The following is a 17,073-nucleotide window of genomic DNA, read 5'->3' on the forward strand; positions in this document are numbered from 1 at the left end:
CACAGCCCATGGTGAGGAAGTTGTGTGATGGGGAAACCAGTTTATAAACTGGTTTTGTTGGTTACTTCATCTTATATGCAAGACCATTTTGATTCTAAAAGTTCATAAAAGTGAATCTCAAATTAAACTTTAGGTCACTTTTGTTTGCATGACAATGCTATTATTCATTACCATGGGTTATATATTATCTTAATCATTATTTTGCCATACTTCTTAGAATAAATGCACAATATAAATCCATTTATGGCTATCTATGTTAAAGATCAAAATGAGATTTCATGAAGAAATCAGTTTATTATATCAAAACATTCCTCTTAATTTAGTTAAACATACTGTAGAATTACAATTTTACAGGCGTGAATTTAAATAGGTTAAATTAAATGATATGATCCTACTATGGCGAGGGATTAGCTCATGAATATGTAATTGATTTATATCAGGAGTCCAGTTATCTAATTAACAGTCATAAACCACGCCTTCATCATGTTCATCATCCTAAATAGATTCTGTATTTCGGCATTTTAGCACATCAGACAGTCAAACATAATGTGCGTCGCATAGCGTAATTAATATTATCTCATGAATATATAATTAGTTTATACCAGCAGTCAAGTAAAAATATCAATTTAATATTCCCAAACCACGCCTTCATCATGTTCATCATCCTAGATGATTCTGTTTTTCACCATGTTATCACATCATACAGTCAAACCTAAAGTACGTCGCATAACGTAATTAATATTAGCTCATGAATATGTAATTAGTTTATATCAGCAGTCCAGTTAGAATATCACATTAATATTCCCAAACCACGCCTTCATCATGTTCATCATCCTAGATGGATTCTGTTTTTTACCATTTTAGCACATCAGACTGTCAAACCTAACGTACGTCGCATAACGTAATTAATATTATCTCATGAATATGTAATAAGTTTATACCAGCAGTCCAGTCAAAATATCACATTAATATTCCCAAACCTCGCCTTCATCATGTTCATCATCATAGATGGATTCTGTTTTTCACCATGTTAACACATCATACAGTCAAACCTAACGTACGTCGCATTACCTAATTAATATTCATGAGCCTAGCGTTTTCTGTTGATGAATACGTCAGTGATGTGTTATTACGGACAGGTGGATGGAGGAGGGACTCTTGGGTGGATCCGAGCCGACAAACACACACCTTGATTATAAATACTGCCGTAAACTCGATCAGGTTACAGTAAGGACTGATTACCCATCCGATTCCAGTCATGTCAGGGAAAGGTAACTTGACAAAGCTTTTAAGATATAAATGCAACGCTTGAGTTCATCTTTGCTTGCACGTATTAATATCGCTCGAGACTAAAAGCACACCCTGGGATTGTTTTAGTCATTTTCTTTTTTCTCCCCACTTTCTTCAGACGATGAGGTGAAAAAATCGGAAGGCAAGGAGGTGCACGGAATATTTGGGTTTGGAAAAAAGGATAAAGACAAGAGCAAAGACAAGGTAAACATGTTTTTTCAGAAGTATGGTTCGGAATCAACCGCACAATAGACGCATAACATGAGAAAATAAGTTTTGTTTTGAGTTGTTATTTGTACTTTATTGGTTTATATGGTAACTAATACATGCAATAACCTGCCAATGTGAGGTTAATGATCTCATACTACTTCCAAACGCACAGCAGTTAATGATGTTGACCACTTTGCATATGGAAGTAATGTTGATGTTAGTTATCTGTTTGCTGAATATTAATAATTCCCTCAGGGTGGTTTCCTGCCTAAAGATGTTTTGCCTGTCTAGCAGCCTAATCCGGCTGGTCAAGTTTATGTTATTAAAGGGGGTTTTGGCATTGTCATCTGCTCAGGCTGGCAGACCGGCTAAACCGCCTCTGTGCCAAAGATGTTGCTCAAAGGTCAAAGCATATAGATGGAATCTGATTGGTTATTGATTATCGTCATTATTGGTTATTTTGATATGTTTTGTTAGAGTGATTCCAAGGATAAAGGCAAGGAGCACAAGGATAAAGGCAAGGAGCACAAGGATAAAGACAAGAAGAAGAAAGACAAGGGTCACAAGAAGGAAGGTCACAGCTCCTCTTCCTCCTCCAGTGATGAGGTAACTTGGCTTTTCAACACTACTTAACCTTAACACATTTAATGCATTAAACACACGAATGGCATCCGTCATCAGGTGTTATAAACCTACTGTTATATAGCGTTTAAAATGCACTATCTACTTCATTCTTCAGGGTTTCCTCAGACCCTTTTCAATATCCCAACAGTTCGATGTCGCTTATCACTCAAACTTCACACATTTTGAGACACACCCGCAAAAGAGTTTTTCAAATGAATGCTGGGACGTTTATATCAGCAAGCCATGAACCTGTTTTGCGAGAATGGTCAACAAGGGAGGCCTCGCCCAACTGTGTGGGAGAACCTATCCCAGTTACCATACCGATCATGTACTATGGGGGAAAATTACACTTCTTTTAGATGTGGCCAACTTTTTTTTTTTTTTTAAACAACTCTACAGATTTCATATTGGCAAACTATTGTTTGGTTTAGGACATCTACTTTGTGCATGACATGAGTAATCTTTCCAACAATTGCTTACAGACCGATTGTGTCACTTTTAATGGACCATAATCACAATTCCAGTGGGTCAAAAGTTTACATACACGTTAACTGTTCCTTTTAAGCAGCTTGAGAAAATTCCAGAAAATGATGTGGCACCTTTAGCCAATTAGCTTCTGATAGCAGGTGCACTGAATTGGAGGTGTACCTGTGGATGTATTTTAAGGCCTACCTTCAAACTCCATTTGTTTGACATCATTGGAAAATTTAAAGAAATCCACAAAGACCTCCAGAAAATAAATTGTGCACCTCCACAAGTCTGGTTCATCCTTTTTGGAGCAATTTCCAATTGCCTGAAGGTGCCACGTTCATCTGTACAAACAATAGTACGCAAGTATGAACCCCATGGGTCCACACGGACATCATACCGCTCCGGAAGGAGACTCATTCTGTCTCCTAGAGATGAGCGTAGTTTGATGAGAAGTGCAAATCAATCCCAGAACAACAGCAAAGGACCTTGTCTACCCGTTTCCTCCAGCATCTGCACAGGTATCTAGATCCACCGTAAAACAAGTCCTATATTGACATAACCTGAAAGGCTGCTCCGCAAGAAAGAAGCCACTGCTCCAAAATCGCCATTTAATAAAGCCAGACTACAGTTTGCAAGTGCACATGGGCACAAAGATCTTACTTTTTGGAGAACTGTCCTCCGGTCTAATGAATGACCATCGTTATGTTTGGAGGAAAAAGGGGTGTGGCTTGCAAGCCGAAGAACACCATCCCAACTGTGAAGCATGGGGGGGGTGCAGCATCATGTTGTGGGGGTGCTTTGCTGCAGGAGGGACTGGTGCACTTCACAAAATAGATGACATCATGAAGAAAGAAAATAATGTGGATGTATTGAAACAACATCTCAAGACATCAGCCAGGAAGTTAAAGCTCGGTCGCAAATGGGTCTTCCAAATGGACAATGACCCTAAGCACGCCTCAAAGTTGTGGCACAATGGCTCAAGGACAACAAAGTCAAGGTATTGGATTGGCCATCACAAAGCCCTGACCTCAATCCGATGCGTGTGTGAGCAAGGAGGTCTACAAACCTTTCTACCATTAAATATCAGGAATTCTCAGAAAAACTGAGTTTAAATGTATTTGGCTAAGGTGCATGTAAAAGTCAGAATTCAACTGTATATTACCAAAATAATTCATTATATTTTGCTGAAACCGTTTTAGCAAGTCCCAACTAATTGGTCTTGTGATTCTTGACTGTATCCAAGCATTGCAATATTATAATTGTAATATGAAATTGACATTTTTCTCTGTCTCTCTCTCTGTCTCTGTAGGACTAAACGAAGACTGAAGACTGAAGACATAGGGGGGACCAGGGCTAGTGGTCACATTGGGAAGTTGTCATAAGGGTGATGCTATAACGTTTTGAGAGTCCAATTACACAAATGTGAGCTTTTCGATGTATTCAAAACCCTCTTAAATTTGTACAAAAAAATTGAATTTTTGAATGGATGCAAATATTTGCCCAATTATAGTCATGAAAAAAACATCCACAACATTGCAGTGTTTTTTTTTTTTTTTTTTTAAGTCAAAACAACGTCTTTGTTGTAGTTTAAATTGAATTTATTTCATTGCAATACAATGTCCAAAACAATGGTTGGTATGTTTGTATGTACTGTACCTTTTTCCATTCGTTTATGCTTCACTTTGATTTAGAATGGACAATCGCCTATGATGCTATATTATATTGTTATAATTCTGATTTGTTGTGGATGTGTATTGGGGGGGTTTATTTTAAGATCTTAATGTTTCATATTTCAAAAATTCTCAAATCAGTGTCCGTAAATTGCTGGTGTCCACTGTGACCACTCCCCCTGTGTGATGCGACCACATGCCCCGCTATTATTCAATGTGTGTTAATGGACTGTTTGTTTTCTTGGACAAAAGTGATGGAAATGTTCAGTAGCTTTGTTTTATAGCCAAGCCTTTATAAAGTTTGTGTATGCAGGAATAAACAAAATATTCCCTGGTTATTCAAAAGGGTTTGCCCCGCCTCCCTTTCATCATAAATTATTCTAATGACATATTTATAATGCCATGTGATTTATGTGCACTTTTATGAATCTCGGAAGAAAAGAACGGTCAACATTTATGGTGTGGTTTAAATTATTTATTTTAAGTGGTGTCATTATAGGAACTCGACACTCGAGGTCGCCAAACTCTGAGTTAAGCCTTAAAAGGGAGTAATGTGTTTTAGAAATCCCTCAGCTGTCTACGCAGTGTGGAAAAAATAACAAGGGAAAATTGCATTCGTACTAAATAGTTTTAATATTTAAAATATATACAATTACAAGGTAATAGGCGTGGCTTTGTACTACTGTTTGAAGAAATCGTTCTATTTGTGAATGTGAAATTCCAAGTCACGATGTAGCTCATGAATATGCAGTTTTCTACTTCCGCCTCGCACCGCACTGGGTTGTTTAGCGCCTTCTTATTGGAATAATATTATTCTAAAGACGTCTGTAGCCTATAGATATGACCATTTTAGCCCATCAGACTTTCCTCCTTGACGTACGTCGCATTACGTAATTAATATGATCTCATGAATATGCCGTTTTCTACTTCCGCCTTGCACTGCACCTAATATTCATGAGCCAGACTGGCTGTTTAGCTCCTCCTTATTAGAATAATATAATTATTCTAAAGACTTATGTACCCTGGTATCTGTAGCCTATAGATATTACCATTTATCCCATCAGACAGTCCAATTTAACGTACGTCGCATTACGCAATTAATATCTCATGAATATGCAGTTTTCTATTCCCGGCTCGAACAACACCTAATTAATATTCATGAGCCAACATGGCTGTTTAGCGCCTTCTTATTAGAATAATGTAATTATAAGAATAATATATCTAATTATTCTATAGGCTTCTGGAACAAGGTACCCGTAGCCTATTTATATTATTTGATCTTTGATATGTTATTGTGTACTAAAATGGGCGTATCCATAATTCAAGTTATTTTCCGAAAATTTCTCTCGCACGTAGCCAAGGTAATAAATGCCCCTTTTGAAGTGACCAGCCCCTGCCTTTCAGCCAATCATATTTTCATATGGATGAAAATGTCTAGTCACGTAATAAATATTCATGAGACACGCCCTGCGGGTGATTTCAAGCTGAGACCAGATCTTGAGGATGTAAAGTGCGCAGTTAACTCAACCACACTTCAGTACGAATCGCATCATCATGGACTCAGGCGCAGGTAGACAGCTCCAAAACCTCTTTAACTTTGCATGTTTCTGAATAAATAAATATTTAATTGATCTTTCATTAAAGTGAAACTAAAGCGCAGATTTTTTTCCCTTTCAGCACTTGGAGATGATAAGGTGAAGAAAGAAGAGGGCATTCAGGTGGAGGGTAAAATGGAGAAAACTAAAGACAAGAGCAAATATAAGGACAAGGTAAGCGTGTTTGTTCATTAATCATGTTTTAATCAGGCTATCAGAATTCAAAACGACAAGATTTGTGATCAGTGTTATCACTGTGACGTCACAATTCTCTGAAGTATTATACAAACATGCGATGAGGCAAATTTGACTATTAGAGACAGACAAAAACAGACTATATAATTCCACTCACAGGGAAAATAAGAGATATTGATAGGCAAGTTGATAATGTCATAGTTATTGAGTCTGGACTTTAATAATCTATCTAAAAAAGTTTTTTACACGTCTTTATGAAATCACAATGAGAATTGTGTATCATAGTTTGTGGCTGTAAAGTAAAAGTTTAACCTATTGGAGACTTTTGATTTGCCCTGTCCCAACTTCCTGTTTCAAGAGGATGTGTTCATCAAGTGATTTCAACAAGTCTTTAGGGTCATTAAGAATGTAACATGCAAGATTGTTGATTGTATATGAAATTTAAATATGCTATTTTTAATATATATATATATTTGTATATTTTGTCAGAGTGATTCCAAAGATAAACACAAGGATAAAGAACATAAAGACAAGCATAAGGACAAAGAACATAAAGACAAACACAAGGACAAAGAACACAAAAACAAGGACAAAGAACATAAAGATAAAGATAAGAAGAAGAAGAAAGATAAGGAACACAAGAAGGACGGTGATAAGGTAACTTTTGTGCACAATAGAGCGTAAAAGTCTGGTCCAGAAGTATAAATCCCATTCATTTTCTCTATAACGTGAGGTCTGAGATTGTTAATCGATCAGTCCACATTATTTAAACTTCATGTTTTAGAAAAAAAGTGTTTAATAGCTGAATTGTGGCTGAAGAACTACACTACCCATGATGCTCCAGAGAGATCAACCAATCAGAGAATCGCTGCAAACAAAGCGCTCCAAAAGAGCTGTGCAGCGAATGACGCACTGTGAATGACAGTCGAGTTGCTCTTCTTACTTACGCAGGGAGATTATTTCGCAACAAACTTAAAATAAATTTTTTCTATATTTATCAAAAAAAAAATAATTTAATCAAAATTGTTATTTTTTTCTAGTTGTTTTTTTCTCCCCAATTTGTAACGCCTAATTCCCAATGCACTCCAAGTCCGCCAAACTGCACATCTTATCACATGACTTGTTGAGCACGTTACCACGGAGACGTAGCGCATGTGGAGGCTTCACGCTATTCGAGCGAGAACCACATTATAGCGACCACGAGGAGGTTACCCCATGTGACTCCACCCTCCCTAGCAACTGCCCCCCTTCTAGTGTTTTTTTTTTTCTTCTTTCTTAAATTTTGGCATTCCCAATGCGCTCGTTAAGTCCTCGTGGTGGCGTAGTGACTCGCCTCAATCCTGGTGGCGGAGGACGAATCCCTGTTGCCTCCGCATCTGACCGTCAACCCGCGCATCTTATCACGTGACTTGTTGAGCACGTTACCACGGAGATGTAGCGCGTGTGGAGGCTTCACGCTATTCTCCGCGGCATCCACGCAAAACTTACCACATGCCCCACCGAGAGCGAGAACCACATTATAGCGACCACGAAGAGGTTACCCCATGTGACTCTACCCTCCCTAGCAACCGGACCCCCTTTCTAGTGTTTTTTTTTTTTCTTCTTCTTCTTTCTTAAATTTTGGCATGCCCAATTCCCAATGCGCTCCAAGTCCTCGTGGTGGCGTCGTGACTCGCCTCAATCCAGGTGGTGGAGGACGAATCTCAGTTGCCTCCGCGTCTGAGACCGTCAGTCCGCGCATCTTATCACATGGCTTGTTGAGTTCGTTACCATGGAGACGTAGCGCGTGTGGAGGCTTTTTGCCATCCACTGCGGCATCCATGAACAACTCGCCACTTGCTTAAAAATCTCTGAAAGTTTTTACTTGATTTATTTATATTTAAAAATGGGATTTTTACTTTTGAATCTCTACTGTTGCGTTCTGTTTTAACACACACACACATTCAATGCACAGGTCGGATGTCATAAATGTATCACAGAGCAAACTGTATCGCAGCTTTGCAATGAGAAATAGCAGTTTGGGTTGGGAGATGGTTATTATATCAGTTTATTAGCTCTAATAATATCCAGACTGTAGATAGACTGTAATGGTCACCGTGATCTGGGTTGGGCTCCATAAATAGCGTGATAATGCAATCTGTTAAACAGGCTGATTTTGAGGTGTGTTCCAAATGTACGGTTGTAAAGCGTTTCATATCTCAGTAGGTTTCTACGATTTATTCCACTCCCACGCTACATTTCAACAGTTAAAGGTCGCTTATCACACATTTTGAGACACAGCCCCAGATGAGTTCCTAAAATAGCTGCTCTTCATTCAGACACAGAGAGGGATATCTTTATGCAAACATACTGAACAATATGCTGTAAAGTTTTGATGAGCAAGAAGGGAGTGAGATAGCGTATGCGATGGAGGCCCCGCCCACTTGTGTGCAACAACATGTCCTATTACCATAGTTACCCATTCATTTAGGGTTCATAACACATGTCCTAAATGACCTATTAAAGGAATGTTCCGGGTTCAATACAAGTTAAGTTCAATCGACAGCATTCGTAGCATAATGCTGATCACCACAAATGATTATTTACAGTAGACACGTCCCATGGTCACCCAAAATCTGGGTTAACCTCCCGCTCAAAAACCCATCAAAAAGGAAAACGAATTTGGTTATGGAAACCATCACCAAAATCCAGAAAAGAGCCATGGCGAATTAGACTTCCGTGTTCGCCTACAAATTGATGTCTGATTGACTGGCCGATTGGGCCGTGATAAGCTAAAATGAGCCGCGGCGTTATGCAGAACGGACCACAAAACGGCACCACGATATGCAAAAAAGGACAGCGAACACAACTTTTGGGTCATATCACAGCTGGACTTGTAATCTGGCATACCGGGAATTTTCCCGGTGGGCAGATGCACTTTGGGGCCAATTAAGGGCGGACTGGCCATTGGGAGAACCGAGTGGTCCAGCTGCAATTGCAAGAAGCCTCCACATGCGCTACGTCTCCATTGTAACGAACTCAACAAGCCATGTGATAAGATGCGCGGGTTAGCGGTCAGAGGCAACTGAGATTCGTCCTCCACCACCTGGATTGAGGCGAGTCACTACGCCACCACGATGACTTGGAGCACATTGGGAATTGGGCATGCCAATGTGGGAGAAAAATGGGAGAAAATCAAAAAAAGAAAAAAAATCGCTAGAAAGGGGAGGGGGGGCACAGTTGCTAGGGAGGGTAGAGTCACATGGGGTAACCATAGCCAAATGGGCCACGATAAGCAAAAATGAGTCCAGTCCAGCCCTGCTGGTGAGTGAATCATAACTGTTTACCAGCCAGTGATTTCCTCTCATTGTAGTAGAGGGTTGCGCATAGAGTGAAAGATCGATCTTGAGATTTAAGAATCGCGATCAAGATTGCGATGCATCGGAAAATCGCTACATTTACCCCCTCTAGATGTTGCCACAGTAAAGTCATGTTAACACACATATTGTGTCTATACTTTTGAAACAGTGTTTTAACGTTTACAAATTGACCCCATTGGCTTCCATTGAAAGTGCCTCACTGTTACCCAGTGCTTTTTTTTTAAGGAAAAGGTGGGAACCTGATTTAGTTCTGTGGTTCTTAAATCCACTAGAGCACAAAGTTTGCATGTAAAACTATACTATACTATTGTAATGTAAAGTGGGCTAAAGCAACTGGTAATCAGAAGGTTGCTGGTTCGATCCCCACAGTCACCACCATTGTGTCCTTGAGTAAGGCACTTAACTCCAGGTTGCTCCGGGGGGATTGTCCCTGTAATAAGTGCACTGTAAGTCGCTTTGGATAAAAGCGTCTGCCAAATGCATAAATGTAAATGTAATGTAATGCACACATGCAAGTTTCCTGTAAATAACAGGCAAAATTAATGGCCTAAAGTGTTTAAAAACATGTTATATTTGGCATGTATATCCACAGCATATTAATGTGCAAGATTATTGAGAGATATGAAAGCCAGTGCAATAAACTCTAAACTTATCAGGGAGCCACTGGGGGCATTATTTGCTCTGTTTGGGAACATTTGTAGTCAACTCAACTATCGCTCGGTGTCTGCCGAGGAGAGAATGTTTGCACTTTAATAACATCTCATAACTGATAACAGCCTCATATGAGTCTTAAGACCCAGAGCGGTTTATTGTAGGACTGTATTAAGTGCAGAACAGAGCACAGTTCACAAACATACAGACATTAATACTGTTAGTACACTGTACAAATGTGTCTATAGGGCTGAAATGATTGCATGGTATCGTTTATCAGATGCATATTTAAATCGAATCTGTATTCTTTAATAATCTTTCCTACAGGTGGAATATGTGCTCATTAAAGCAAGAAACAATGCCTGAAATCACAGAGCAAAACAATGACTTCTGTCTTTCTATTGCACTAATAATATCTTAACCACAACTATAATACGTTTCCACGTATCGCACCAGTGTTTTGGTAATAATGGAGGATTTGGAACAGAGTTAGTTCAGAATTGAAGGCATATATCTCATGCTTGCATGCATTGTTTTTGGTTTTGTTGACTTTGTCTCTTCCTGTCTTTTTTGTAGGACTAAAACAAGGCTGAAGTCGTAATACCTCCAGAAACAAAGTGTAAAATACCTTATAATGTGGTTTTTACAGAGAAACACAATATATTAAATCTTTAGTCATTTAGGAAAACATATACACTTGAGGTCTTCACGGAAGCTGTTCTGAGATGTCATTTAAAACCCCTCCACCAGGTGGAGCTACTTACCTGTAAAATCTTGTTTGACTGTTTTATGTACTGAAACACTGGAATAAATGAGACGGAGTTGGTAATTATTTTATGTCATATTGTTTGCTGGTTTAATAAACACTAGTATAATATTATATTAACTTAATGTGGCTGTCAGTTGGTGAACTCTTTCTGATTTCATCAAGTTTGGTCAGTTTGGTGCATTTTAATCTCTAACATAAGCTATGTTTGGAATGGGATACTATCTTAATACATACTGAATAGTGCACGTTATACATTGTTTACAGCCTGCTGTTGTGAATAGCAAGTGAAACTGTGTCCTGTAAAAAGAAATATTTTAATGTTTAAACCCAAAAAATGAAGCAGGTCCTCCACAGTGATAGTGACAACAGAACACAAAACGGAGAACAAAACTCACTAAACATGTCTGAAGAGTTTGTAGTTGAAGAATTGATGCATTTCTATGCCCAGCCTTATTTTTTGTTTGTTTTCGGACCGGTGCCAGTCCACAGTGGACTGAGTGACTTGCACGATGACAGAAATCAACAGAATGTCCCGTCGCTCGTCACTGCTGATTAAGACAAAATCTCTGATTAACATAGAAAATATATATGTTATCACATGTCGTTTGCCGTCAGGTTTGGACACGGTGTGACTGTGGCTGCCTGTAGCCTCCTCTATGTTTCTGTTTGATTTACGAGTACTCAAAATAATAAGGCTGGGCATAGAAATGCATCAATTCTTGGACTACATACTCTTCAGACATGTTTAGCAAGTTCTGTTCTCTGTTTTGTGTGCAACTCTTGTCACTATCGCTGTTTTTAGATAAACAAAACGAGTTTTCGATTGAATGCCCTAATGTCACGGGGGGCAGCGTGAACTGTTGCTCTCGTGCCCTATCATGAACGCACACAAGATCAACAGTCAGTAACATTTTCACTAAATAATACATTATATTTCAGTTTGTTTCTCACTAAATCTTATCGTATGCTTTCATAACAACCATGAGTCTCATGAATAATTAATTAGACTTCTGAATTATACTTTTGTGTTCTTTTGAAGCTTGAAGAGGTGTTCACCATGAACTCCCATTGTATGACATCACGGAGCACAACATTTATGCACAATTACTCACATTGTGTTCAGAAAATTAAAGAAAGACATATATAGTTACAACAACACAGGGGTGAGTAAACAATGACTGAATTTAAATTTTTGGTTGAACTAATCCTTTAATTATATCAAAGTGCTTAAAGCCAATTGTCATTCTATCCACTCGTACTCAAGATGAATTAACAAACGTATTTACCATCTCAACTCAAAAATCAAATGTTGAATCAACTACATTCATTGTCATCTTACTATAAATGTAAGTCCACATTTCTTAAATGTAACAGTTTTGGCGATTTATTTCTTTGTGGTGTCAACACAGCTTAAGTTGAATGAAATGTATATTTAGTATTAATGTATCTTAACTGAGTCAAAGCAGCAAGATAACTTGACTACGTTAATTGAGTCAACAATATGCTTTTTTATATATATATATACAGTGGTGTGGTATTCATTGTCATCACATGATCTCATCATAAATTCAACTTAAAGGTGCTGTAAGCGATTTCAGCTGTTTTACTTCCATGAGACTGAGCTGTTGAGTTAGCCACGCCCCCACTTTCCAAAACCCCGCCCTCCAAAGATACCAAATGAGCTTTATTGAGACCGACACAGAAGCAGAAACAGTTAAAAACAACAGCTGCGAAACAGCGCCCTCCACTGACAGCTCTTATGAACAACATGGCATAAAAATGGCATTAAGCCTCAATAATTCACCGCAACTACAATATTATGAGAATGTGCAAAATGATTGACAGGCAGAAAGCGTCATTGTCCGCGGACACATTTTAGTTTGCTGTTTACAGAGTCTAGAGCTGTCACAAATATCTTTCAGGGATGACTGAATTTTCATTTTTGGTTGAACTAATCCTTTAATTGTATCAAAGTGAAATTTTCCAGTCAACATGTTCAATTGTCATTCTATCAACTCGTACTAAAGTTGATTAACAAGCGTATTTACCATCTCAACTCAAAAACAAATGTTGAATCAACTACATTCGTTGTCGGCTTACTAGAAATGTAAGTCCACCTTTCTTAAATGTAACAGATTTGTTGATTTATTACTTTGTCTACGTTGAGTCAACAATATGCTTTTTTTTTATATATATAATTTGTTTTTATAGTGTCCTGGTATTCACTGTTGTCACATGATCTCATCAAATTGCATGTTTGTGGTGTCCAGTTATCAACTTGTGAAGTTATTTTGCATTTGTTTAAAATCACTAGCGCATATAGTGAAATGCATGTTGGTTTTATGCTGCATATTTTGTAGGTCATCCATGTATTTCATGCATACAGAAAATGTGCACACTACAGTAAACACACGAGATCCTGCATAAACATCTTTGCTATTCAAAAAGTTCCTGTGTGGTTCATTTCTCACTCGAACATAATGTTGTTCAGGTGTGGCCGCATCTCTGCCTCGACGACCCAGTAGATCATGACACAGCACAAATCGTCCTCTCTTCTGACATGCAAAGCATCCATTTGGCACAAATGAATTATGGCTCATCATTCAATGTCACCAGGAAAAGAGAACAAAATGATGGCTTTAATTAGCAACTTAATTAAATATGCATAAGTTGAAAGTGTTTGGAGGTCATTGGAGTGAGATTATGGGGGTCTTACATGCTTAAAGCTCCAAGAGGAAATAGAGGAACTTCAGTTTACACGTCTAAGTCTTGCTTTATTGTCTGTGTGCTAGTCTATTTTGTGTGGGGACATTTCAATTTAGGTTGCACATAAAGGTGATTATAAAACGTATTACTAGCTGTGTGAATTCAGCTCACATAGTCACTCAGTACTTACAAATATAGGACATTATTTTACATTTGTATGGGTACAGAAGCAAACAAAGAAAAGCTTTAACACAAATACCAGCAAAACCCGTCAATACTTAAAATTGTTTACAGCTGTATAGTGAAAAGTAGCAAGTTGGCCCAATAATAGAACATTTGCATAGAACATTATGTGTTCAAATAGAACATTAAGTGTGCAAATAGAACATTAAGTGTGCAAATAGACCATTAAAGTGTGCAAATATAATATTAAAGTCTGCAAATAGAACATTAAGTGTGCAAATAGAACATTATGTGTGCAAATAGAACATTAAGTGTGCAAATAGAACATTAAGTGTGCAAATAGAACATTAAAGTGTGCAAATAGAACATTATGTGTGCAAATAGACCATTAAAGTGTGCAAATAGAACATTATGTGTGCAAATAGACCATTAAAGTGTGCAAATAGAACATTAAAGTGTGCAAATAGAACATTAAAGTGTGCAAATAGAACATTAAGTGTGCAAATAGAACATTAAAGTGTGCAAATAGAACATTATGTGTGCAAATAGAACATTAAAGTGTGCAAATAGAACATTATGTGTGCAAATAGAACATTAAAGTGTGCAAATAGAACATTATGTGTGCAAATAGAACATTAAAGTGTGCAAATAGAACATTAAGTGTGCAAATAGAACATTAAGTGTGCAAATAGAACATTAAAGTGTGCAAATAGAACATTAAGTGTGCAAATAGAACATTAAAGTGTGCAAATAGAACATTAAAGTGTGCAAATAGAACATTATGTGTGCAAATAGAACATTAAAGTGTGCAAATAGAACATTAAGTGTGCAAATAGAACATTAAGTGTGCAAATAGAACATTAAAGTGTGCAAATAGAACATTAAAGTGTGCAAATAGAACATTATGTGTGCAAATAGAACATTAAGTGTGCAAATAGACCATTAAAGTGTGCAAATAGAACATTAAAGTGTGCAATGTGTGATACGAATGAAAAAAAAATGACTAGGAAGATTAAATATTTATTAAGGAAGTTTTTGCACACAGTTTTTCCTAAGAAAATTTAAAAGGTTTCAACTGTTCTACTTCAACAAGACTGAGCCGTTGAATTAGCCAGACCCCTCTTTCCAAAACCCCGCCCTCCAAAGATACCAAATGAGCTTTATTGAGAGCAGAAATGGTTGTTAAAGCAACAGCTGTGAAACAGCGCCCTCCACTGGCAACTGTTATGAACAACATGGCATAAAAATGGCATTAAGCCTCAATAATTCGCTGTAGCTACAATACAATGAGAACGCGCAAATTGATTGACAGGCAGAAAGCGTCATTGTCCGCCGACACATTTTAGTTTACTGTTTACAGAGTCAAATTTATATGAACATTTTATTGGATCTTATAATCATGTTTAATCATGTACCACATGACATACGGAGCCCCAAGTTGCTCCCAATGGCAGGCTAGCGCCTTGCATCATTGATGTGTGAGTGTGTGTGAATGAGACGCAGTGTAAATAGCTTTGAATACCGCTAAGGTTAATCATGTACCTATGTTAATCATGTAGTCTATTGGACAACATCACCTTGCATTACAGGCAATAAAAACAAGACACAGGTCTGAGCACACTAAACACAATGACTGTAACAATAAAAAGGTCATATTGTATAATATGTATCATGATCACATCATTTTGACCTTCAGACTGCACAAAAAAAGATGTTACCACAATCAACCATAAAAATGGGGATTGCTCATTAAGCACTCAAACCCAGTGCATGCTGGGAGCACCAGCTTCAACACAATCATGCCACTGATTTGGACAGTGGCATGATTGTTGTTGGTTTGAGTATTTCTGGGATTTTCACACACAACAGTCTGTAGAATTTACTCCGAATGCTGCCAAAAACAAAAAACATCCCGCGAGAGGCAGTTCTGTGGACGGAAACGCCTTGTTGATGAGAAAGGTCAACGGAGAATGGTCAGACTGGTTCGAACGGACAAAGTGTACGGTAACTCAGATAACCACTCTGTACAATTGTGCTGAGAAGAATAGCGTGTCTGAATGCTGTTCTGAGATGCGGGTCGGCTCTGTTTTGGCGGCACGAGGGAGACCTACACAATTTTAGGCAGGTTAGAAGCAAGTATTGTGGTTACAGTGACACACTTACAATGGAAGTTAAAGAGGCCAATCTGTAAATGCTAAACTACGCATTGTTTCAAAAGTATCGCATGATAACACTTTCATTGTTTACGTCTTGTTGTTCTCCTTTTGCAATGGTGTGTATTTCAGCTTTTATGGACTGGCTCCATTCACTGTAACTGCTTGATTTTGTGGTAATCAACATCATCAATGCTACAAATGACTGAGCTTAACTTGTATGGAGTGACCTGTTTTTCAAACACTATGAAAACTTTAACACTCTCATACAAACAGCTAGCAGGCTTCTGCAAATGTTGGGTTCATTTGGAAGGTTTTAGCACAGATCTGTTTGGGAACAGCACGGAAAATGCATCGAAACAGCAGGGACGGGACGCTGACTGCTTCCAAACCTTGTTTTGGACTTTCTTTTCTTGGCTGAAGACAACTGTATGCCGGAGATAAGAGAAGAGGACGATTGTTGCCCAGAGGCGGATGAGAGAGGAATTTCTTGCCGTCCATCAAAAACTGTGACATGTTTTTTTCTCTGAATCTATGCCAGACGCCCGCAGGATAAATGCAAAAAGTCATGTTGCATTTTTTTTTTTCAGGCACGCCCTGTCAGACGTCCACATGCATATTTAATCAAAACGAACGCTAAAAGTTTAATCAGGAAAGTAGTTTGCTTGTTTGGCCAGTTTGAGATGCACCGTATGGTTGGGGTCAGAGATCTGAACATCAGCAGGACATTTTGTAGAATTTGCTGATTTGCAGAACTCTGAAAGAAGAGAGAGATGAAAATGGGGAGAGACATTTGTCTCAGAAGGATGTGTTTGGGGTGGTGGGTTAGTTATACTTCTGTATATATGCTGTTTGTTTTTGGGGGATCACCAAACTGAATCGCGCAACCTTCAAGCCCAGGGACCCCCCCCAGGGCAGTCAAGGGCCCCTGGTAGTCAAGGGCCCATGGTAGTCAAGGGGCCCATGGTAGTCAAGGGCCCATGGTAGTCAAGGGGCCCTGGTAGTCAAGGGACCATGGCAGTCAAGGGCCCATGGTATTCAAGGGCCCATGGTAGTCAAGGGCCCATGGTAGTCAAGGGCCCCTGGTAGTCAATGGCCCCTGGTAGTCAAGGGCCCCTGGTAGTCAAGGGCCCATGGTAGTCAAGGGGCCCTGGTAGTCAAGGGATCATGGTAGTCAAGGGCCCCTGGTAGTCAAGG

At 38.6% G+C, this 17,073-nt stretch overlaps 1 protein-coding gene across 1 annotated transcript; it reads left to right on the top strand.

The window, feature by feature from the left end:
• Positions 1 to 1,141: 1,141 nt before the first annotated feature.
• LOC127629650 (putative uncharacterized protein DDB_G0292636) lies at positions 1,142 to 13,275 on the top strand. Its single transcript, XM_052106788.1, has 7 exons — positions 1,142 to 1,271; positions 1,409 to 1,494; positions 1,978 to 2,106; positions 3,905 to 5,835; positions 5,943 to 6,034; positions 6,545 to 6,712; positions 10,642 to 13,275. Exons 4-7 carry the CDS (start codon positions 5,820 to 5,822, stop codon positions 10,645 to 10,647), a joined length of 282 nt encoding a protein of 93 aa, XP_051962748.1. The 5' UTR covers positions 1,142 to 1,271; positions 1,409 to 1,494; positions 1,978 to 2,106; positions 3,905 to 5,819; the 3' UTR covers positions 10,648 to 13,275.
• Positions 13,276 to 17,073: the final 3,798 nt, after the last annotated feature.

The sequence above is a fragment of the Xyrauchen texanus genome, chromosome 36 (assembly GCF_025860055.1).
Source record: "Xyrauchen texanus isolate HMW12.3.18 chromosome 36, RBS_HiC_50CHRs, whole genome shotgun sequence".
Lineage (NCBI taxonomy): Eukaryota > Metazoa > Chordata > Actinopteri > Cypriniformes > Catostomidae > Xyrauchen > Xyrauchen texanus.

Coding starts and splice junctions, on each gene's coding strand:
- LOC127629650 (XM_052106788.1), top strand. Junction 6,035..6,544: donor AGAGCAAATATAAGGACAAG/GTAAGCGTGTTT, acceptor ATATTTTGTCAG/AGTGATTCCAAAGATAAACA.